Source organism: Falco cherrug, chromosome 3 (genome assembly GCF_023634085.1).
Source record: "Falco cherrug isolate bFalChe1 chromosome 3, bFalChe1.pri, whole genome shotgun sequence".
Taxonomy (NCBI): domain Eukaryota; kingdom Metazoa; phylum Chordata; class Aves; order Falconiformes; family Falconidae; genus Falco; species Falco cherrug.
This window is the reverse complement of record NC_073699.1, coordinates 5,625,028-5,649,808: the sequence shown is the minus strand read 5'-3', so window position 1 is coordinate 5,649,808 and position 24,781 is coordinate 5,625,028. Positions and strand designations below refer to the sequence as shown.

At 38.2% G+C, this 24,781-nt stretch overlaps 1 protein-coding gene across 7 annotated transcripts in view; it reads left to right on the top strand.

The window, feature by feature from the left end:
- Positions 1–24,781, top strand: part of TRAPPC9 (trafficking protein particle complex subunit 9) — a 508,568-nt gene that overhangs the window by 93,968 nt on the left and 389,819 nt on the right. For all 7 annotated transcript variants that reach the window (XM_055703587.1, XM_055703586.1, XM_055703588.1 and 4 more), the window contains 2 exons: positions 259–411; positions 14,270–14,394. In XM_055703587.1, the coding sequence (XP_055559562.1) occupies positions 259–411; positions 14,270–14,394 (278 nt within the window). The remainder of the gene's footprint in view (positions 1–258; positions 412–14,269; positions 14,395–24,781) is intronic.

Below are 24,781 nucleotides of genomic sequence, written 5' to 3'. Positions count from 1 at the left end.
TGTTATGCTGCCTATTGTGTAACATTTTTTTTCCTTGTCTTCACTTAATTTCATATTTTGAGCTTTGTGATGCTTCTAGGTGTATATCAGTAACCTCTCTGATATCTTTCTAAGGTTAAATTCGTTTGTACTGCCTTAATTATGAATAGTTTAGAATTTAAACAGAAAATGACGAATCAGTTAATATTCTCTACAACAGTTATAAACTTCCTTAACACAGAGGTTATGCTCATGAAATATTTGCTTATTTTAATGCAGAGAAGCTGTATGGAGACTTCTTGAGTTGGAAGCTAGAAGATACCCTTTCCCAGTTCCCACTGAAACCTGGGAAGATTGCAACGTTTACTGTAAACATTAAAGTGAAGCTGGACTTTTCATGCCAAGAAAACCTTCTGCAAGATCTCAGTGATGGTGAGTTCTTAATTTCTCCTTGCTTAGGAAGTTTGTAAGTACTTCTAAGAAACACTTACCCATTGTTTTGCCATTTGTTCTAAAATATAGTGTGTGATGTAGATGTGTATTTTCATATTTGTCTTGTAATGCAAAGGCAACTCTTCAGTGAGCTGTATGGATTGAAGACTGAATTTTTGTCACAACTCTGAGCATGATCATCTGACCATACTTTCCCATGGTGATTGCCCTGCTATCTTTTCAAATCCTTCTTGACAGAGAGTGTTTTTGATGTGTCTCTTTGTATCCTTATTTTATGAAGGTAAAGAAGAATAGTTTGCACCACCATTGAGTTGTGGGCTTCAAAGAGAGTGGGCTTCAATGAGAATGAGTGGGCTTTAAAAAGAAATAACAAGGTTGATTATTTAGTTATCAAAGTATCTGAAATTCTTAATCATGGCAGACAGCAGTTTTGCCAGAAGCGACCTACTGAAATGTAGGGCATAATCCCCCTACTATTTGTACGGTAGAGAAGGTTTCATGTGCTTAAACTCATTGCTTCTTTTGAATTAAAAAACTCAGAATGCTTGCTTGTATTAGAATTATCTGGAATTACAAGTACCACATACTTGTGATAAGGATTTCCTTTTTATAATAAACATACAGTCTCACTGGAGTGAATGCTGTACTCTGTGTTTTTTCAATTGCCTGATGTATTTGCACTGATTGAATTAACTTGACAAAACAAGCTATTCCTGTATTTAACAACAACAATAAAAAAAGTACCATTATTTTTTGGACTGTTTCCCAGGATCCAGTTGCAGGTATGAGTTGTCAGTATAGTTAATCTTTACAAAAAAAAAAAAAAAAAAATTAAAAAAATAAGGTCACATGCATATGTTATTCAAGTTGAATAGGACTGATTTCTGTGAGTTATCTTGCAAATGCATTTAGACAAAAATCACTGGTGTAAAATACATAAATTATAAAAACATTGTAGGATTTAACTGTACAAACCCCATAGCATTGCTACTCTGAGGTTTACTTTAGAACTTTTTGAAAAAGCTGATAGTGGAGGAAGACTGTACCCTGATATTATTGTGAAAACACAGCTGCCAAGGAATTGAGGCTTTGAGAAATGCCCTTGATAGGAGATGTAATTCTGCATAGTACAAGTTTATGCTACAAATTCACAGAACTGGGGGGCAGGGGTGCAGATCCGATGCTAACTGTAGGATGATTTTACTGTTTCAGGAGCAGATGATACTGAATTACTTACAGATTCCTGAACTCCTGGTCCTTGTGTACCCTATGGATAGATGACCCCTCTCTTTTCCATGGAACTTCTAATGGCTTACTGCTTGCTTTTAAGAATTTTTCTTAGACCATAATTCAACTTATCTATTACATTGTATGGAAAGGGTATAGGAAAGTTGATTCAAAATTTAAATTGAACTTTATTATTGGAAACTTAGCTTTTGTATGTTGACAGTTTCATATTAATAGGAAAGAAATCAGAGTCATGGAAATGAGAAAGAACTCTATCAATGTAAGTTGAAAAATAATTACCAAAGTCAGTATTTTAAAACCTAGACATTACTATCTTTAGTGTCAGTTCTGTTGATCTCATTTTTGTAACTTCTCAATATATATATGTATATATATATCTCTATATATATATAAAAAAAATTTCTTCATTTGCCATGTCTCCAAAAAGCTTTAAAGACATTTTGAAGGTGCACTTGCCCAGCAGTTTTTCAGATGAAATAACATACAGATAAAATATTCTATGGAAGGAGAAGATGACATACATACTTCTCAGTATTGGCATCAAACAGCTGTGAGATTTGGATTTGGGCCTCTGTTTCTTCAGCAGTATCTAACTTTTATGGGACCACATACAAACAAAGTCTTTGCACATTTTTACCTTGTTATTTCTGTCTACAGCTTCTTTGAAAGGTTGTGTAACTGAAGCCTGGAAGCAATTCAAACTTTTCTCATTGAGATGATAAAGGAGTAGAATCTGTTATTGGTTCTTTAGAACTTTGGTATCTTTGGGTGCTCTGTACTGTGTGTACTTTGAAAGTGTTACTAGAGATGCTAAGTACACCGACATTTTTACTTGCTACTTTAATTTTGCTATATTGCTTTTAACTTTACAAATACTGTACTTTCTGAAGAGGCAGGTAAGATCCCGATGTAAAGAACAGTAAAGAGCTAGAAAAATCAATGGCAACTATGACATGACTTTTAAGCTTATGGTAGCTATGGTACCTTTTTCTTTTGAAGACCAGATTTACAATGATGATCAAAATAATTTTAAAAGTAATGCCCTTAGCAAGGCATCTGTTACTTTGATCTGTTTTCATTTGATGCTAAAATTGTTTCCTTCGATGCTGTTTGTAATCAGGACATAGTACAGAAAGGGTAAATTACTGGTGTTTCTGATGATACACTTATCCAATTGGAAAGTAAACTAAGTTATCAATCAAAATTGCTGATCTGATTCTTGTGTGTTGATGGTATACTGTCTCATAAAGAAAAATGTTAGGTGGTCTAGATTAAAGGAAGCAAAAACACATGAGTGGCTGTACAGGATCAGATCAATGACAGTCTAGTCCACTATCCTAGCTGTGATAGTGGCTAAGAGCAGATGCCTCTAGGAGAATATAGGGAAAATCACGAACCTACATGCTACTTCCATTCAGGCTTTTGGGCTCCAACTGTTGTTTGCTTAGGAACTTCCAGAGCCTGATAGGGTTTCAGGCATTGTTAGTCATTCTTGGTGGGTTTCTCTTTCATAAAATTCTTCATTCTCTCTGTCAGCACTGTACACCATGCTGTGGCAAGAAGAATCACAGCTACATTACTTTTAGCAGCTTTGCACTTACTGGTGTCCTCCTTATATTACCTGGTTCTTGTATTGCAAGGAACAGGTAACAGTTTATCTTCTAAACACCCTACTTTCAGTCATGATTTTACGACATTTCCTCATGTTATTGTCACAGTGGTCTCTTTCGCAGACCGAAGATTTCTGACTGGCTTAGTTGTCCCTGTTAGGGAAACAGTTCTACATCAATTAGCCTTCTCCCTTCTGAACTCTTTCAGTTCTGTATGTTTGAGTAGGCTGTATACACTATTTGACGGGCGATCTACATATTTGTGTAGTGACCTAATGATGCTCTTTGTTTTGTTTTATATTACTTTCCTTATAATAATACAGTAATGCACAGTTTGTCACTTACTTTCTTGACTGTTGCTGAACATAAAGTTGGTAGATTCATGAATCTGTGAACCACAGCTCCGGGATCTTGCTCCTGAACAGTCTGACACACTGAGGGCCTCTTATTTCACACATAAGTTTAGGATTTTTTTCCCCCATTTATTTATACAGAATTTCATTTGACATTTTATTGCCCAGTCATTAGATTTCATAAGGTCCTAGCTGTGATGCCAGGAACATGCCATCCTGTGTTGTATAAGCTTCCATGCTGGGAATTGCATTTATGCAAATACAGCCTAATTACGTGCCAGATAACATTGCAGATGAATGTGCCTCCCGTTAAAGCATGTCATTTAGGGTTCTTGTCACAATCTGGATTGCCTTGGGTTTATTTTCTTTGGAATTAATTACTTGGCAAGCACTTTGAGCAGCTGGGCAGGTGTTCCAGAGACATTTCATTAATTAGGATGAAGAAAAACTGGGCTTACATCTTGAAGGCAGTTGACTGGGATTTAGAGATTTAGATCTTTTAGGAGATCTGTTTGCTGCAAATGCTAATGAACTTTTAGATCTCCTGTCCCTTAGCTGGACGGTTCATGGTTCTTTCTATGTATGTTCTAGGTTCTCTGGTCAGGAAAGTCAGTATGTGTATTTAATTTGATGCTAAGACTGTTAAGAGTGTTTCCTCCTGGTGTCTCCTAGTCTGTCTACTTTGTACAGCCAGACTTAAGGAGGTTAAGCAGTAAGGTCTGTGTCACCTGTTAAAGTGACATAAAGAGGTCAATGGGATGCTCACACTATTAGCATAATGAACGCTCCTTCCCAGTCATACTTTAATTTCTGAGATCCAGTATTTCCCCGACACTAAATGGGAAAAGAACAATAGCTGCTCTTTCTGGATTGCATTATATATGGTAACTTGTTGGGGAAGTAGTCTCTTTAATAAAAGCTTGTGTTACATGGGGATAATGCTTTACAAAGCTTAATGAATTAATCTACAATGAGTACTTCATTACGTAAAATGGTAGTGTTCATTCATCCTGTGTATAGGGAACCTAAAGACAGGTGTGAGAATTTTTAAATTCATAAACTCATCAAAGGAACTAATTAATTACATGCTAAGAGAGAAGCAAATCTAAGCCTTAAGTCTCTGCTAAGGGAGAAGAGGTTGCAGAGAAATAACAGCATATTTCTAAAAGCAGTGATCTTGAATATTTTTTAGTATTGGTATGCAAGACCATTGTATGTTTCATACTCACTTTGTTGCTTTTCTACTTAAATGGCTAGATTTTATTTACTTTAAAATGTTCCTACACGTACATAGTGTATAGGCAATATATTTCTTTGTTAGAAAGATAGGTGGTTTTGTATTTAAATGTAATCTTGACAAGTCATCTGAAAATCTAAGTACCCTAGAGGACTCTTATTAGGGTAATGGTATTACTGATGATGATGATGATGATGGAAGTCCTCAGAGATATTTCAGTGTGATCATTTCAGTGTTACTGTGCTTGGTTGTCTTCATTACATTTAATCACTCAGAATATTTTTTTCGAAGTGACTTCATTTCTAAGAAGCTTTTTCTCTCTGCTGTTTGAAGATGTCAGTTTTCATTTTGGTTGCGCTGTTAATCTGAGCAAATGAGTTGTGGGTGGGTGTTTTGTTTTGTTTTTTTTTAACTACAAACACTTCTGTTTCTTCCATAAATTCATCACCCTGTACCTTTAAAAATACGCTTAATTTTATAAGAACTTTTCTTACAGAGTTCTTAAATTCCAGTTTTAGTGCTTACAGAAGATAAGGTGCCTTTTTCTTTTCCAGCTGCCTTTTAATCTAGATAAATAGTCTTGTCTCATAATTTGACTGATACAGGGTTTTTTTTAACAGTACCTAAGTGCTGTAGGACCTTAGCCTGTATCAGTTGTACCAACCACTACACAAATATGTAATAACAGGTATTTCAGGCCCCAAATCTTTACAATGTAAATAGCCAAGACAGACATGAGGCAAATAGCAGTACGTTTATTGTTGGCACACATGGGCTAACTGACCTGCCATCCTGTTATTCTCTTTCCTTGCTGAAGCACTTTATTTTCTCACTAATGTAGCGTGCTTAGATAATCTCTGGTCTTTGATTATGAATTTCTTTACCTTTCATTTGCTCCCTTTCCTTGTATTCACATTATTTTAAATCTAACTTCGAATTCTAGTTTAGTTAGTTCACCAGCCTCAGGAAGGAATCGTTATGTATACTGCATTTGATACTGTTAATTACTATTACCATCCTCTTCAGATTCAATGGAGTCTCAGAGATGTGCTTAGTCTGCTATTTGTTGTCTCTGCCCTGCTCCTGGGAGCCAGAGAGTTAATGCGTTCCTGGTAGCTCTGTCTGGAGTGCTGTGATCTGTGGTCTCCTGTGTGATGGATACTCCTAAGCATGTTTTTGAGAGAGAGAAGGAACTGCACCTTAATGCCCACCATACTGTGAAGGGTGAAGTGGATTATATTGCCTGAAACTCTCTACTCTTCTGTTATTCCCCTCTTTGTTGCTGCAGACAGCATGTTTCTAGAATTCCGACAACTTTCAGAAGAATACAAGATGGTTCTAGTTTTCTAGGGGAAAAAAATAAAAAGGCATATTCTGAATTAGCAAACATACTCTCCGGTCCTGAGTTTCTTAAAATCTTTTTTTTTCTACATGCTGAAAGTACTTTAAAAATGTTGAACTGTTCGTAGGAGAGGTTGCCTACCAAGAGGCTTTTTGTTTTGAAATATCTATCAGGTAATGGACTGACAAAAACCAAACGGGTTGAGGGGGTATTTAGTGTTCATGTTTTATGCTCGTGTACTTTACAAAAACTCTGACATAGCTCTTATTTTTTCATGCTTGTAAAGCACTCATGTAAGAAAGAAATTACTATAATGCTTATATATATATATATATGTATAATATAAGGTGGTTAACCTCGACTAAAGGCCAAACGCCCAGCCCCACCCCCCCAAGCCGGCTGACTCCCTCCCCTCTCCTCAGCAGGCCGGGGGAAGAAAACGGGGAGAAAGCTCATGGGCTGAGGTGAAGACAGGGAGGTCACTTACCAGTTACTGTCGTGGGAAAAACAGGCCTGACTTGGGGAAAGTCAATGTAATTTACTGCCAAATAAATTAGAATTAGATGGTGAGAAACTAAGTAAGACATTAAAACACCTGCCCACCCCTTCCCCGCTCCCCAGGTGTCCCCCGGGCTCCCGTCCCCTGTCCCCCGGGCCGGGGCTGGGGCGGGTCTGGGCCGTGTGCCGGCCCGTGTGAGCCCCTCAGCCCCGCTCCTGCCTCCTGCCCCGTCTCCCTGCTCCAGCGCGGGCCCTGCCCCGGGCTGCAGCCCTTCAGGGACCCCCTGCTCCCGCCGGGGCTCTCCAGGGCCGCAGCTCCTGCAGGAAAGAGCCCCCAGCTGCGGCCTGGGGCCCTCCCCGGGCTGCAGGCTGGGGCTCTGCCCCGGCGGGGGCTCGCCAGGGCTGCAGGGGAGCCCTGCTCCGGGCCTGCGGCACCTCCTGCCCTCCTCCTGCTGCGGCCTGGGGCTGCCTCTGCTGCTGCTCCCCCCTCGGCTGCCTCCTCCTCTGCCTGGGCCGCCTGTGGCCCTTGCGGAAACCTGTTGCCCCCCTCCCCGGCGCCCCCGGCTTGTGCAGAGGCCACCCCCAGCCCCACCGCCAGCACCTGGGCACAAACAGCCCTGTATATAATATTAAGTGCATTTCATGTGTTTTTAAAAAACGGCAATAAGCAGGTTTGTACTGTCACTGGGTTGGAATTATTTCTTCTTCAGAGAAGCTGCAGCTTTAACCTATAACCTTAGCTGCTTTTGCATCTCATGACATTGTATGGCCAGTTACCTGTAGATGCAGTGGAATGCAAAAAATTTTTGTGGTATCCTGGATTTCCTTGCAACAGAGTTTGAGACCACTGTAGTTGTGATGTGCCAGTTGAAAGGTGTCTATGTTTCTGTCACCTGAATCAGACCAGGAATCGCTGTACCCCATGGCATTACAAGGGGTAACAATGGGTTAGAGCGGGACAGAAGCTATCCTGTGCCAGCTTCAGTGCTTAGTCACCAGGTCGTACAGGTTTAACTCCCTTAGTAAACTTTCCCTCATTCAAATACGAAATGGTGTGGGATTGTTCTGCGAAGTGTCTAGTGAACTTAAATTGACAATTTACTTACCCTTTGAAAGCAGAGTGGAAATGCCAGTAAGAGATTTTGCCTTTGTTGTGACAGCAGTGACTGTGATGTTGGAAAGGCAAGCTGTGGTTTTGCAGTTACCATGGAAAAAGTGTTGGTCATGTGTTGTTACCATGGAAATATTCAGTGTGGGTTCTAGAAATTAGGAAGATTTCTGGACAGAGTAGAAAGACAATTGTTCTTTTTATAGTAAAAGGCTGCACAAGATATTTGACAGTATGGATTGATGAAAGAAAGCTGTGGAGGACCTAGCATCTTCATATCTCTAAACTTCATGTGAGAAAATAAAATTTAGGAAGTCTCAAAACCCAGAAATATAAAGTAATTTAAAACTTCTGGTGAACTACTTCATTGATGCTTTAAACTTTCCAATTACCTGTTTTCTCCTGCCATCATTAAGTTCTGCAGCCTACCAGGGCTTGTAACAGCTTATGTTTTTCCATTCTGTGGTCACTGTTTAATGTGTTGCAGAGGAGCCAGACAGTGTCTAATAATCTTTGCTACCCAGTCAAAAGAACAGAAAAAGGTAAATAATTAAAAATCACTAGCAAGAGGACATCGGGTTTTTTGGAGGCCTCTGGCAGAGAAGTTCTCTTGCACAGTATAATGTAGAGATTAAAAAAAAAAATCCTTCTTCACCAGAGAAAAAATTTAAACTAACCTTTTTCTCCTGTCTCTCCTCCCCCCCCCAATAGAATGGGTTTTTAAAAGGTAAATTGACAGGCATTAGTTGTATGCCTGTGATGTTGCTTTAAGTAATATCTATTCCTTTCTCAAAGAAATGAAAACTTGTGTCATATACAAAATGGAAAATCTGAATAATACCATGCAGTTTTTCACGCTTGGTTCTTGTTATGTTTGGTACATGAAATTGCAAAGAAAATCACTGTCAGCTTTTTTCTAAATACAGGACTGGTGAAAATCATTCATCAATTTGGAAAGAATATCTTTCCTTAGGTTATTGTCATTAAAAAAAGATTTCAAAGCCTGTGATCAAATACAGGTATGATAAGTTTTGCTGGTGAGCTCTTAAGCTTTTTAGTGTATTACTTCCTCAAATCTTAGGCTAATAATAATGTTTGCTTTAATATCAGTTGGTTTCTAAGGGATGTTGAGAGCTGGTCTAGGGGTGGATTGATACCTTGATATTTCTTGTGCAAGTTAGAAATAAAATTCCTATTAGCCCATACTAAATTCATAGAACCCTAGAATGGGTTGGAAGGGCCCTTAAAGATCATCTAGTTCCAACCCCCTGCCACCAGACCAGGTTGCTCAAAGCCCCGTCCAGCCTGGCCTTGGACACTGCCAGGGATGGGGCATCCACAGCTGCTCTGGGAAACCTGTGCCAGTGTCTCACCACACTCCTAGTGAAGATTTCCTTCCTAGTATCTAATCTAAAACTACCCTCTTTCAGTTCAAAACTATTACCCCTTGTCCTGTCACTACAGACTCTGGCAAAGAGTCTTTCTCCATTTTCTTTTAAGCTTCCTTTACATATTGGAAAGCTGCAGTCAGTCTCCCCAGAGCCTTCTCTTCTCCAGGCTGAACAACCCCAACTCTCTCAGCCTGTCTTCATAGGAGAGGTGCTCCAGCCCTCTGATCATCTTCATGCTCCTCCTCTGGACTTGCTCCAACAGGTCCATGTCCTCCTTATGTTGGGTGCCCCAGAGCTGGATGCAGTACTCCTGGTGGGGTCTCACCAGAGTGGAGTGGCGGGTGGTGGGTGAATGACCTGCTGGCCACACTTCTTTTGATGCAGCTGAGGATACACCTAGCTTTCTGGGCTGCGAGTGCACATTGCCAGGTCGTGTTGAGCTTCTCGTCAACCAACACGCTGAAGTCTTTCTCCTCAATGCTGCTCTCAATCCATTGTCCACACAGCCTGTATTTGTGCTCGGAAGTGCCCTGACCCACGTGCAGGACCTTGAACTTGGCCCTGTTGACCTTCATGAGTTTTAGTCCATCCCACCTCTCGAGCCTGTTAAGGGTCCTCTGGATGGCATCCCTTCCCTCTAGCGTGTTGACTGCACCACACAGCTTGATATCATTGGCAAACTTGCTGAGGGGTATACTCAACGCCTACTATTCTGTGCTTTAATTTCCCTTCCTTTTCCCTTGGTCTTCCCGGGCTAGATTACTACATGATGATTTAATGTAGTTATATTACAAGAGAAAAGGCTTAATTTTAGTTGAACTTTCAGAAAATTTAGTCAAATATTCATAAAAATGACTAACTGATATGTTTTTCAGTTTTCTAGATATAATAACCGATATGATTGTTTTCCCATTTGTAGCTATCCTACTCAGACTTAGCCCTTCTGATATTTTTTTCTATAAGTTTGATGCTGCTGGTTGATTTTTCTGCAGTGGACCCACGTGGAACAAATACGTTTGAATATTTAATGTTAATAAACACTCCTAGTTTCAGCATTCATAGAGATAAAGGTAGAATTTAACAATGAGGAAGCCACACTAATGCTGCATATGCTTCAGAGTCGTACAATGTGGACATGGCTCCTTCATGTTTTGGTTGCTTTCAGGGCTTGTGTTTTTAATCTTTTTTTTGTTTGCTTGTGTTTTAATCTATAAGTCATTAACTAGTAAACCTGGAAAAGAATCGTGATGTTTAAAAGAAGGTGGTGTAGTGGGGTTTGGCCTAGATGATCTTCAAAGCTCCCTTCTAAACCAAACCAGTCTATGAAAATGCATGGATTATTATACCAAGGTAATAAGGTACAAACCTTTGGGATTTGTAAATGGAACTACGATTCTACGATTGCTTGAATTTGGACATCGTGGTCTTTGTTCTTACCTGTGTTGCCATCTAAAAGATGGAACTGTTATTACATCGTGTATTTCTCTTACTTTGGTAAGCCTACGCGAGTCACTTTAATGTCTGTCCCTTAACAGTAACTTGTTAATAAATGTGTTACTGAACAGTCCAAAGCAGTGTTTTCAGGTGGACAAAGAAAGTTATGCACAGTAAGTTTTGATTAATTCTTAGTGAATGACATTGCTACAGGCAGGGTGCTATGTTGCACAGGCAGGGTGTTCTCATCTGCCTGTCCTGCTCTCCCTCGGTAGTTGATACAACAGGTTATTCAGTGCTTTGGCAATATTCTTGAGCAAAGATAAAACATTAGAAAATAAATTGTTAGCCTTTTGCTTTTAAATTCTTTCAGACTGTTCATTGAGAAATGCTTGATCTGTGCTGTCTGTTCTGAGGGCTGGAAACTAATCTGACTGGCAAAACCTGGTTCCATCAGATGGTTGGCAACCCGGGTTAATTTAGGTAGACTGCAAGTTGTGTGGTTCTGAAAATGTGTTAGGGGTTTTTTTGTGTTTGGATCTTGCATCTAATGAAACTAAATGCCTGGTCTTAAATATGAACTGTATAATTTCTGATCACAGTGTTTTTTTCTATTCTTATATTGCCTGGTGATCTCATTATAATTCCTTATTTAGAATTGCTGGATTTAGTGACTAAAGGCTGTATCTAGATTGAGATGATGCAGTAGGAGTAGATTGGTAGTAGAAGCAGTCTGCTAAAAGCTCTTCCATTACATTGTGGCCAGACTTACCCTGGCCTTCTGGATAAAATACCCCTCCATGTGTGACCCAAATCTGTCTGAAGGGCTGCTTGTTGGTTCAGGTTATTATGTCCCCATTAGAGGTTGCAGTACAGTGCCTGTTCTCTGGGATTGCAGTCTTTGATTTATTTTTGTTTACTCCAAAAATAATCTAGTTTGCATGCACTGAAATTGCTCTGCAAACCCCAGTGGGGATGATGATATTTGCTTCAGCCATGCAGCAAAACAACAGGTGTGCCAAAGTCCATCCTAACTGTTGCACAAAGACATACATCAAATGAACATTAATCGTAAATATGACAACTTGTGTTGTGGGTTCTAGGGAAAAAGCGATTTTTCATGCACTCCACACAAAAGTTGATACGTATTTCATTTAACAATTAGTTCTTTTGTTTATGTGTGGAGGTCACCAGAACCATCAAAATAGTTTTCCCTCCTTTAAAATTTTCCTTTCTTAAAATTCCCTTTCTTTAAAGCACTTAGAAATGTTATGAGAGTTGGATCATTCCTTCTGCTACTTCAGTGGTAGTATCTCATACCATCTTCTGAAGAGCAGTGCCTTGGCCCTTGCAGGAGCCAGTTAACGTTCTGTGGCAACTGCAGGAATCGCATTTTGCACATCTTCCCTCGGCTTCCAGCAATCCTCTGCAGAAGGCCGTTGAAGCCTTGAGAATGTTGTGGTTTATGTGGAATATTGCGGCCAGCAATGAAGTACCACACAGCCGCTCACTCCCCTTCCCCAGTGGGATGGGGGAAGAATTGTAAGGGTAAAATCGACAAAGAAACACACGGGTTGAGATAAAGACAGTTTAATAATTTAAAAAAAAAAAAAAAGTAAGGAAAAGAGGGGAAAGAGAGGAAAATGAACCCAAAAACAAGTGATGCAAATGAAAGCAATTGCTCACCACCAACTGAGCAATGCCCAGCCTGTCCCTGGGCAGTGACCCTCCCTGCCAACTTCCACCCCCAGCTTTCCATGCTGAGCATGATGTCATATAGTCTGGAATACCCCTGGGGTCAGCTGGGGTCACCTGTCCCAGCTGTGTCCCCTCCCAGCTCCTCGTGCACCCCCAGCCTCCTCGCTGGCGGAGTGGGGTGAGGAGCAGCAAAGCCCTTGGCTCTGTGTCAGCGCTGCTCAGCAATAATGAAAAATTCCCTGTGTTATCCACACTGTTTCCAGCACGAATCCAGAACACAGCCCCATACCAGCTGCTGTGAAGAAAATCAACTCTATCCCAGCTAAACCCAGTACGACTATACAGCATCCAGTCAGGCTTTGCTGACGTGAAGGATATCGGTGTATGTGAATACATCTTTTACTATAATGTGTAAAGGTTATTGACCTTTTAGGAAGTCGATGACGCTCGTGACTGTTGGTGGTGGAAATACTAATTTCTTGAGAAATAGTAATCTTTCTTTTCACCTTTTTTTTCAGATAACTTAATTGCAAATTAAAGTATTTTAAGGATTTTTTGACTATTAATCCTCCTGAATCAGCATCTTCTAATCTAATGTTTATCCCAGTGTTGTATCTTTAAAGCTGAACTAAGGTGCATTTTAAAGCTAGTTAGTGAAGGAAATTGGAAGTAAAGGAATGTGCCCTTTTTTTTCTCATTTGGATACCTGGGAAATTGGATTTTAATGAAACAAAACTATTTTATGCTCCATCTTGTTCTTCTAGTTTCTTCTTTTGAGGAATGTATCCTCAACAGGTCCAGATTTGAGGTCATCCATGGAATTGGAGTGTGATATTAACAAATATAATTTGATAGGAGGAGTTTCCAAAAAGGGAATATGTTTGGGTTTTGTGTAGTAATTTGGTGTTTCCCCTATGTTTAGATATATGCCTCTGCTGCAATATATGAGCTTTTGCTTATGTTTAATTGGTGTTTTGTGGATTGCATTTCCTTGAAAGAGCACAATGAAAAATAACCCTCTGCTCTTGTTTTGACTTTGGATGTAAATCTCAATAATAACAAATTGTGAATCTAGTTTCAATGTACATTAAAGCTTCATTATTTTAATTTTCTTGTTATCTGACTTTTCGTGATTCAACAGTAATTTTGGCACATTTTAATGATTTGTGCTTAGAATGTATCTTTGGTAGGCTGAGAAATCCAAATATGCTGCAGTGTATTTATTTACCTGCAACTTATAGAAACTTGTCAGCAATAAAAGATACTACTAAGTTGTCACATTGTCTTTTATTGCTATACTATATGTCAGTACACGGACTGCTAGTAAATACTAAACTGAGGATACTCCTCTAAAGATATCAATTTCTGTTAAGCTTTTTGTTGACTATTACAATGTGAACCTTAGTTACCATTATGCCTTTGTTATACATGAGAAATATTATATATGTTTATACATCAGTAGATGGTAAAAAACATGGCTTCTTCCCCCCCCCCCCCCCCCCCCCCCCCCGCTTGAAAAAAGAACCCTCAGGCCTCAAAACTGGAAGTTAGTGTAAAAGATACTAAGCAGCTGTTAGGGTCACTATCATGGAAAAACATGAACTTTTATTGTTCTTTTTTTAATATTGTAAATATTAAAACTAGTTTTATATTATTAACTTTGACATTTCTATTGTGATATTTCAGATGTGGTTACCTTCCTTTCCTGTGACCTTCACTGATTTTTGATGTAGTCCTGTTTGAGATTTTTTGGCTTCTAGAGAAAAACATAGCAAATAATCTTTACTTTTTGCCTTTTTGTATAAAATGTTAGTATCTCTTGTGTATTTTCTCGCACTTTGATAATACAGATCGAGATGCATGGGAATAAAGCATAGCATTAGACAAGCAAAAGTAATTTCATTTATTCTGTTTCTAGATGGAATCAGTGTTACAGGACTTCCGCTCTCCAGTCCTTTTCGGCAGGTTGTCAAACCAAGAGTAGAGACTAAACCTATTAACCCCCAAGAAAGCAGCAAAGTTGGTGACTTCAGTCATGTGAAGGTAAGTGACATCATTGGACTGTGGTATGGTTTGTTGTGTGATTAAAAAATAAAAGTTTGTCTCTTCATTTTTTCCCCTTTTTATCTTTTTTAGAACAGCTTGATGTTCTGTGTTTGGATTGTTATATTAGAACAAACAAAAAGGTGAAACAAGATCAGGCTAACAGTAGAAATTGTAAAGGGTTGGTTATCAGTACGATATACTCAAGGAACTGTCGGTTCTTTACCTCATGTTGCTTTCTTATGATGTGTACTCTGCAGGAAGGTGCTTCTATATGAATTATTGGTGGTTTTATATTAAAATATATGGAAGTTTTTGTACCTTCTGAACATGTGGGATCAAAGGCTTATCTTCACAGTTCCAGTAGTAAGCCTTTTAGTGGTGTTCGTTTAAGTAATAAAACAGAATAGTTGAGAGTGCCAGAAGAAAAGTAAATAAAAGCAGGATGAAAGAACAATTGTGTAGGTAGAAGCTGCATTGTGCTTACTGAGAAAGAGTCTTCCCCGGAGTGAGCTACATTTATTTTTCTGTTGAAGATCTTACTGGTTGAAGATGGGAATGTCGTTTTGAGCAGTGAAATAAGAACAGCTTGGTACTCTTCAGATTCGCTGAAGATACAGTAACAGAAATTGTAAAAAATGTGCTGTAGCACTTCAGTGGTCTCTTCCATAGCTTTGGTGAATGCCTTACATGCCTTGTAGAATTCAGTATATTTCCTACATGAATTGGTGTTCTGTTTCGGTTTGTTCATTCAGAATTTATATCAAGCATTGTGCAATGCAATATTTGGCTTAGCATGTTTTTGCGAAGCAAACATAGGCTTTGCTTTTCTTAGTAATTTGCTTTGCACGTGTATTTGCTTCCTTCCCAGTGAGATTATTTACAATTCTATTTGATCAGTAAACAGGTGAAGCTATTAATTTTTAAGTGTGTTTCTTTTGGACCTTTAGCACTGCTAATTCATCATCATTTGATTCTGCAGTAAAGAAAGGATGATGACAGCACATGAAAGACGTTTAAAAAATTAGTAAAGCCTTTCTTTTTATTTTATGACATAGCAAGGTATTTCCCAGTTGCTCATAAATATAAATCAGCATGACTGAGGAAAGAATTTGATATTTAAGTGGGTAAAATGCCCAGCGTTAATTTTTAAATTTAGAACTTTGTGTTGAATGTCTGACCTATAGACACTTCTGACTTAAGAAAGCAAGGGGAATGTTCTTTTGAAGCTGGATTAAAAATCCAGAATTTCTTTGCACCAAACACATGAAAAAAAAAACCCTTTTAGTGCACTTTTTGCTTGTCAACCAGTTGTCCTGGCAACCAAGGAGTTGCAGGTTCACAATTATCTATGTGATGGTATTACAAGGATGCTGGAGAGCTGTAAAGCAAGAACTTGGTTTTTAACAGTGTATAGTGAAACAGTCTGGTGGGAATGCATATGCTTGATTCTGGTTTTAGGTTTATGGAATGAATTTTCATTTAATGAGTTGGTATTTTGTGATGGAAGGACCTTGCAGGTGATCAAAACTGTGTTCAATAGAGAATAAATATTCTGTTAGTATCAAGGAGTTCCTTATATCTGTGTTTTGAGCCTGATTGTTGTGACTGCTGTACAGCTCCCCTAGCGTGCCCCAAATGAACAATTTACTGTGTTAACATCTATTTTAAAACTGGCTTAATCACTAACCTTGCACTTTTTGTAATGTTTAGAAGAGATGATTTATAGGGGGGGGGGGGGGGGGGGGGGGCGGGGATAAAAATCAGGCTGTTAAAATACCCAACAGGTTAAAGCTCTGGAGGAAGTCTACAAAATTGTATTTCTAATCACTTAAATTACTGTCGTTCTGATCATGTATTTGCAGACTACATTCGTGATAGGACAAATATGACTTAAATCTTCCCAATATTTGTAAGATTGATCTGTTGTAGATGAGGAGAGAGAAAACCATAGTAAGGTATCACCATCTGCAGGATGATTTATTATCATGGCTCATTCCATTTTAACAAATGTCCATTTCTATAACTTCCATTTCTATTTACCATTTTCATATACTCATAAGTAATAATCTTATTGCATCTTGTCCCGGTTAAACTACTATAAACCGATCATTTGATTACCTGGATTAGAAATACTTATGAAGTTCAGAACTATTTAGAGTATCTTAGAAGTAGTTTTCCATTCACCAGACTATCGAAGTAATAAAGTGGTTGTGTATATGGACATATGTAGTTGGTGCTGGGCAAATGACCAGAAGAAATTACCTTTCATGACTGAAGAGAGCACATTTGTGTATTTAGATGACTACATTACATCTGACTGCTAGTCCTTTTGTCATAAAGTATTATATCCAGCTTTTGTCCCTGTTGGCTACTACTTCTGTTTAATACTGTCTGTTTGTGACTTCTCTCTACTTTGACAAGTACTCTTTAGTAGGAAGAAATGTACGAGCCACCAGTAACTTAAAATAAAAGCTAGACAAATTCCAGAAAAATTATTGTATATTGAGTCAGTTAAGCATTGATAGATGTAATTGGAATGTGTTCTGGTCTGGTTTTCTTGGCTGGGTTCTGAGGAATTGGCTAGATTTTTGGTTTTGACTCGCTTGGTTTTAGGCTGGGTTTTCAGAGTACACAAATAGATATTTGTTGTCAGACACAAGCAGTTTTGGTCAGTAGGAACATTCTTGTCTAAAACGTAGCACGCTGGGATATATCTGAGAGAGATGATCCAAAGTTCCTTTTGAACCTGAGTCTCAAAATATTTGATACTTATGTATCTTTTTGAGTTCCCTAGGCCCTCCTTAAAAGATACTTCAGTTTCTCTCTGCAGAACAATCCTGCATGTGTGGGCTATTGCCAGTGTCCTGCACCGTGCCTTTTGGTCTGGTTGATTGCTTGATGATGTTTAAAGGTTTATCTTGTAAATAGTCAAGCCAGTTAAAGTGATTTGACAAGGACTAATGTAAGAAGCAAGTGGGAGTTTTTAAGTTAAGAAACAAGATTATCTTAGACAATTTGTATGTGTGGTGAAGGTGCTCTGCTGTCATTTATTAATGACTTAGCAGTAGGTGTCTGTTGTGAATATTCAGGAGTAGTAGTTATTTTTCGATCCTGCATGCTGTGCATAAGCTAGTCTTCAAATAAAGGTGATTTTTTTCAAATGAAAATTCATGTAAATCAATACTTCTTTTGTTGCTGATTCTGAAATGTCATTGTTTGGTTATTTATAAGTCTTAATGCTTAAACCTTCCTCCCAATTTTTGTGCTTCAGTCTTGGATATTGCTGGTATTGAAGTTGAACTTCTCGGGAATCTAAGCTTTCAGTTTTGCTATAGGCTGTCTTCTAATAAACCAGTCACCGGCTTGTGGAAATTACTGTTATAATGATCTTATAAATTCTGTATAAAAATTGCTTTATGACCTCGTCATAAAACTTGCTTATACCTTCAAGCTGAATAGAATGTCATGGTGTAATATTATGTTCAGATGTACTCTCTCCTATTGTTCACTACTGAGTAGTTGTGTTAGGCGTTGTTGAAAAACCTTGTTCGTTCTAGGGTGCATCTGTAGGGCAGAGTGAGTTGGCCCCTGCTTAGCTATGCATTGCTGTGGCTATACTGATAGGTGAAATAGTCTATTTTAAGGCTGAATGTGTTACTTCTTGAGTAACACTGCAGTGTGTTTAGATATTCAACTATTCTATGTATTAATGCAAAAGCTGCAGTAAGAACTTTAAACAAATATCCTAATCTCTCAGCAAACAATGTGTTATTTTTAACCTGATGAATTCTTTACTGTTTTTCATGCTTGGAAGCTGAGATTATTTGGCTTAGTCTGGTTCTTCTCAGTGGTGGAAGAAACACACTTTTACTCCATGCCACATATTATGGAATTGAGGAAATGATCCATGGAAATTTCATTCTTAATGTTACAGTGATTGCCATCAAGTAATGGTAATTCATTAGTAATTCCTTTTTGTTACAAGGTGAAAAGGAGACTTATTCATCAAGATACTTTACCTCAACATAATGTGCATGGTTACTTTGGAATAAATCTTCTGGGATTAAGAAATGCTGCATGACCGTAACTGGACAAAAGACCAAATCAAATGTTGAAATGGAGAAGTCTTTTAGTTGGGTGAAGAAAACTTCAAAAAAATACTGTGGTTCTCTTGATTTAAGCTGTTAAACACAGACACTGATGAGTGGCCATTTGCATGGCAGACTGAGGGCTGATTTATAATTTTTGAGGGTCTCAGCTGACTGACTGACTTGTTTTCAAACTTGTATGTCCAGGAGAATTTGCCTCTGCATACTGAAAATCAGCTGTAATTCTAGAGATGCAACTGCAGAAACTGGAGAGGTTTAAGTAATCTCATGCAACTGCTCTGTTCCAGCACTATCAGTAAATGGTAGGAAGTGTTAAAGTATAGTATGTAGAGCAAATCTAATTTAATACACCGTCATTAGCGTATCATTTCTGATTTAGTCAGCAGTGTATTGAAGTGAGATAGAGGCCTTAATTGGATTGTTCCGTGCAGTTCTCGGGCTCTGCTCTTCTAGTATGGAAGCATGCTGTTAACTGAGATAAACTGTACGTTGTTGTTGCTTTAAGCTCTAACTCCTTTTACCCGTAAGCCTTACATCTATTCTAAGTTTAAGCCCTTATACAGAACAAGTTGGATTTTTTTTTTTTTTAACTTTCAGAGAATTCTGGATCCTGCTGAAGTTAGTGGGGATGTTGAATCTATAGAGCACAGTTGAAATTTAGATTACTCCGTTTTGATGGCAAAATGTGAATTTAGGAATGAGATCTTAGGCAAAACCATAAAACCCAAATTAGATGTTCTTCTTCCACACTGTCCTATTTTGGAATTCAGTACAGTGCTTGTAAATACTGTGGCTCTGAGTTGTCCTTCTGTATTAAACACGTCAAGTCTTATGAAGATTAAAAAAACCAAGGAAGATGCAAGTCTGTTTCTCGTTTCCCTAATAATTTTCAAACCTTTAAAAGAGAAGATAAAAAATCCCAAGCGAAGCTCTTTCACTTATCAAGTTAATTTTTATCAAAATGATATATAAATCTGTAATAATTAATTGACATTTGTGAAATAAGTATCAGAAAGCCAGTCACGTTTCTTGAAGTCTGCTGAGATTGGAGCCATAAGCCAAATCAACCTTTGCCAGATCACCAAGGTGTTTTTTGTTGCCTTCCTGGCCCAGAATTGCAGTTTCCCTCGAAATAAAGTGGATAATAAAAGTAGAGTTGTTCTGCAAATGAGAGCTCAATTCTTGGTAATTGGTACCTGCCTGGCAAAATTTGATTATGACCTGGATTTGGATGGAAGCCTGCAGTTTTTGAGTAGGCTGGGTGTAGACACTCTTAACTTTCCTTCCCTGCCCAGTTTGGCATTGCTTATATTCATTTCAGTGCTTTTGGGTTCTGTAAATAGTTGAGTGTTTAGCACTGTTTCTAATCACCAACGCTGTTCCTCTTTTGTGAATTGTTCCATCAAGAAAGCAACACTGCTGTGCTCTGGAGAGGACTTTACTTCAGAACACAAAGAAAATACTTTACTAAAGCTATTCTCTAGAGCAGTGGTGGGAAAAAAGTTGCTACTCCCCCCTGGATTTGAAAAAATTAAATTAATTAATCTCATCTGGTATTTTACATTCAGTATTATCACTGTAGTAGTGTAGCAGTAGCAGTACTTGGTATTATCACTGTAGTAGTGATTCAATTCAACACGTTTTTACAACTTGAAGAACTTCCTATTTTTGCCATTTTATTTGACATGAAAGAAGCATTAACATTTTCCTGTAGTATTGATAGAAAAATTTTATGTAGATTCACTATCTGCCTGTTAAAGCACCATTTACTCAAGGCTTTTTTCATTGTCACTCAATAAATAAGAGATGATAGCCTGCTTATACCCAAACAAATGTCTCATCAGGGGTACCTGCAGCAGGTACAATCTACTATAGAAACCACATTTCATCTTTCTTTCTCTGTTGTCTAAAGATGAACAAAGAAAAATTAAAGTTGGCATCAACACAATAAACAGTGCTTCTGTGAACAGCCGTAGACTCTGCAGTCACGAAAGCTTCTTTCCTGAGGGTGATCCATGGCTGTTGTTGGCCTGGTTACTCAACTACAGTACAATCCTGTTGCTCTAGTTAGGGTGTGTCAGTATCTTTTGAGACAAAAAAATTCTGGTAGTTTTTCATCAGCTTGCCAGACTACATTTGAGTAATTAATATAGTCTGAGCATCAGCAGCAGGCACCATTTGTATGTATCTGCTGCCTCTGTTCAGAATGTTCCAGTGTGACAGCACTGGAAATATTTCAGACAAAAGGAGTTCCCTCTAAGCAGCTGTTGTACCTTGGAAAGAAGGTAACAGTAGATGAACCCGTTTGGGTATGGGGGGTACCCTGAGATCAGTGTCAACTCCAAACATTACTTTGCATTGTTTATCATGGTAATGCCTAAGAAGTGCTCTCTACAAACAGAACAGCAGTAGGTGGGTACTTCCATAATGACATTATGAGAAGAAAGCAGAAAATCTTAATATTGAAGTAGGCTTCTGTAGGAGGGCATTGACTGTAGAGAAAATGTAGGAAGAAATGGAGGGGAAGGTGACTGGGTTAAAGTAATGGAGAAAAAGAAAAGATGGGCTTATGTGAAGACTTGCCGACGTGGAAACTTGAAGTGGGGAGAGGGTTGGAACAAACATTTAGAGTAGGGTGGTGAAAGTCCAGTCAGGTCTGTAAGAAATGTTAAGAAAAAATGGACATGGAGAGATCTGTCTGAATGCTCTGCGTGCATTGGATGATGCATTTCCTCACAACAGCTCTTCCAGAAGACAGAGGTCACGTGTTGCCTAGAGCTCTCAGAATGTAAACTGCAATGTGCCACATGGCCAAATGTCATCGCAAAGTCAGAATACCCCTGGATATATGTACTTCAATGTTGGTCTTGTGAGTTCTTGCATTTTTAGTTTTTCTCTCATAATGAGAACAGATGAGGTAGGTCAGACACAGGGTTTAGACCAAAGACTACTCCATTTCAGGTACCTAATTTACTTGTTTCTCAGTCTCTGTACATTTATACTTCTTGAGTTGTGGACCCTCTGGCAATGAAGAGATGCTGCAGTAGTCCTCATGGTTGCTTCTGCCAAATGGAGACTTCCAGCGCCAAGCATGAAGAGTGCAGTTGATCAGCCTCTGAAGACTTGCTCTACTTATTAGACTTAATTCACAGCAATGAACTGCCTTTTGTCAGTACTTAACCTCTCTGCTCACACTTTGGATTTGGTCTGAATGTCCAATTTAAAGAGAGGTGGGTTTTTTTTTCATTTCCTCTGCAGGTGGGTTTTGATTCATTTTATGTGCTTCTAAAATGAGAGTGTATAATCCAGGTCTGAATCAGAAGCCTAGTAGCATCTTGGGTATCACGCTGTGCTTCAGCTAATAAACCCTTTCTTTCAACAGTGCTTATTTTATTCATAGTGATACAATTCCTCTTTGACTACACATCTTCTAGTTCTTAACTGACTCATGTTCAGTCATACCAAGTTCTGGACACAGGGAGCTCAAATGTGTTCATGAAAAAAGCTGTAGGTAAGAAAATGTGGAAGAGACTTGCATTCTGTTGTAAGTAGACACTCTTTCAAGCATTTGATACTTAGATTTCAATTATAATATAAGTTCTGGATATTTGGGATGTTACATTAAATTTATGGCCAAATGTATTTCCATGCTTCATCCTTACAAAGATCTGTGCAGTATTTTCATGCATTTAATGTGTGGGTGAACATAGAATTTTGCCATGCTCACTTCTACTAGGCTTGTGATGTTAATTTCTAGTGTTTTAACTTTACTAGAAGTGTGGAATTGCCTGGAAGGCAGGTAGCTACTCCTGTGGGACGATGTGGTGGCAGAAGCTGAAATGCACAAGAAAATAGAACTGGGGAGATTAAGGGAGAGGGCAGCTCTGGTCAGTCAGAAGGTTCCTCAGTGCCTACATAAATTGATCCAGTGAAGTTGTTCATGTTCTTTTGGAAGCAAAATAAAGATTTTATTTCAGCCTGTGTGAGTGTGAAATTAAATGCAGAGTGTCATACAGGTGCTGTCTTACTACAGTTAACTGTAACCTGCCTCGAGGGTGTTATTGTTCCTGACACTTAGGTCAGGGTAATACCATTTAATTAACAGTATCAGATAATTTTGTTCACATCTTTAGATCTATGCACAGAAGAAAATGTTATACAATGTAAGATTAGAGGTTGAATGTAATGTATATCTTTCAGCAAACAGCTGGAGCAAAGCTGGAAGTGTATTAAAAGTAATTTAATGGATTTGGGTTCTTTTCTGGAAAGCAACATGCTGAATACAAGGAATAGATAGAATCATGCTTTTTATTTCACTCTGAAACTGTTATTTCATCTGTTTCAAAATCCTGTTGCAAAGTTGTCCTCAGTTGACCATCTGTACATTCTGGTTAGTAACTTTGCATTTGTGAGTTGTTCCATGTAAGTTCAGTAACATTCATGGCTGCATTTTCATTTTTAGCTAGTTATTCCAGTCTTAATCCTTTCAAACTGCTCTAATACTATCAGTATTTTGAGAATTCACTGGAACGATTTTTGTTCTACTGTAATTGAACTTGTGCAGTTCCCCAGCTGCCTTGGCAATGCAAAGGGCCTTCTATCTGCAGTTCTCCAGCTTGCCTTTTGTCTACTGCTTAGTTCACCCTTTTGTTCCTCCATTTCCTCTCTTTTCAGCTTGTAGGTTTTTAAATTGTTCTAAAATCTCTTTACTCTTATCCTCATAGCTATAAAGTTTATTAAAAAATCTTTATATATAAACTTATAAAAGTTTATAACTTTAGACCCTAGTAGGTAAATCACGTACCAAATAAATACTACTCATATGTTGTTTACTTTTTTGGTATCTCTTTGCTTCTTGTTTTGTCCCTGAAAATAAGGGAGACTACCTTGTTATAGTTCGGGAAAGTTGCTACCTGGAGGAAATAATTTTTCTAACTTCTGAACGATTTAGTAAGAAATGGAAGTTTACATGCAGAGTCATGAATATACATTATAGTCCTTTGACTTAGGTCCTTATAATGATGTTGTATTCCTGTTATAAATCTTTCCCTGAAACAATAACAAATCCCCTACCTCAAAAAGATCATTCAGGTGTGATAACCAAATGAACTGGTAAGGAGCTGTTTGGAATAAAAACGATGACTTCTCTGGAAGAGTAGTTTGTGAGAGAGGAGGCATGCTCTCCAAATTACAGTAATTGGAACAGTTACTCCGTTAATGTAATACCACTTTCGATACTGTGCAGGAATTGCATCCTAGTCATCTTTTCACATCCAGGCCCACCTGTTTAGGCTTTAATTTCATTACTAGCTAGTAGTAGCAAACACTGTCTCCAGCCTAGTTGTATTCATTTATGTTGCTGCTGCTATTAGTGTTTTTTATTTACACCTATTTTCTAGACCTAAATAGTAATAGCTTTGAATATATGGAAGAAGACATGGATGAGAATGGGTAATTTAGGCTCTTTTACCTCTCTTTGGAGTGTTTTGTTCTGATCACTAACATTCAGTTCTGACATTATGAAATGGTCAAGTTAAAAATGTAATGATCTAGAAATTTGCTGCTGAAGTTGGTTTCAACCGCATGTTACATTTTTGCTTAAATATTGCTCATCCTGCATATGATAATCTCTTCTTGCCAAATGTTTGATGGAACTTTTTTGACATCATATAATTTTATCAATTTAATCTTTTTCTGTGGTCTTTTAACCACAGGGACCCAGTGTATTGACAAATAATGAAGAATAGCTTTTCTGAAGTCTGCGATAAATGCTGTGTACCGCATGTGGGACTTCCATAGCAGCATATCCTTGAATTAGTTTAAAATTGCAAGGTTTTATTCTGTTGTTTTTAAAATACCTAGATTAGTTCTCTTTCTGTCAATTTAGGAATTAATAATATTATCTGCAAGCCAGTTCAGTTTTTTAATTTTTAAATAACTTTCTTTTTGAGATAGTCTTAATTTCTCCATCACAGACACAGATTATAGTTACGATTGGAGGTTGGTTCTGTTTTTTGGGCAACTAGCCAAAGGGGTTCGAGCATTTTGATAAATAAGTATATTGCAGATCTTCTGTGTAGCTGAAAGTGGCACTCTTAATAGCTGCCTTACCCACGAGTATGAGAAAGCGAATGAAGTTTAGTAATTTATCACTGTGGGGACTTCAAAAGGGTAGGTCAAGTGTGGTAGTTTTCCTCAGAAGAAATTGGAAGCACAGAATGTGATGGCTCTAACTGATGCCAAGCCATTTTTGAAAGGGCACATCAGAATCTACT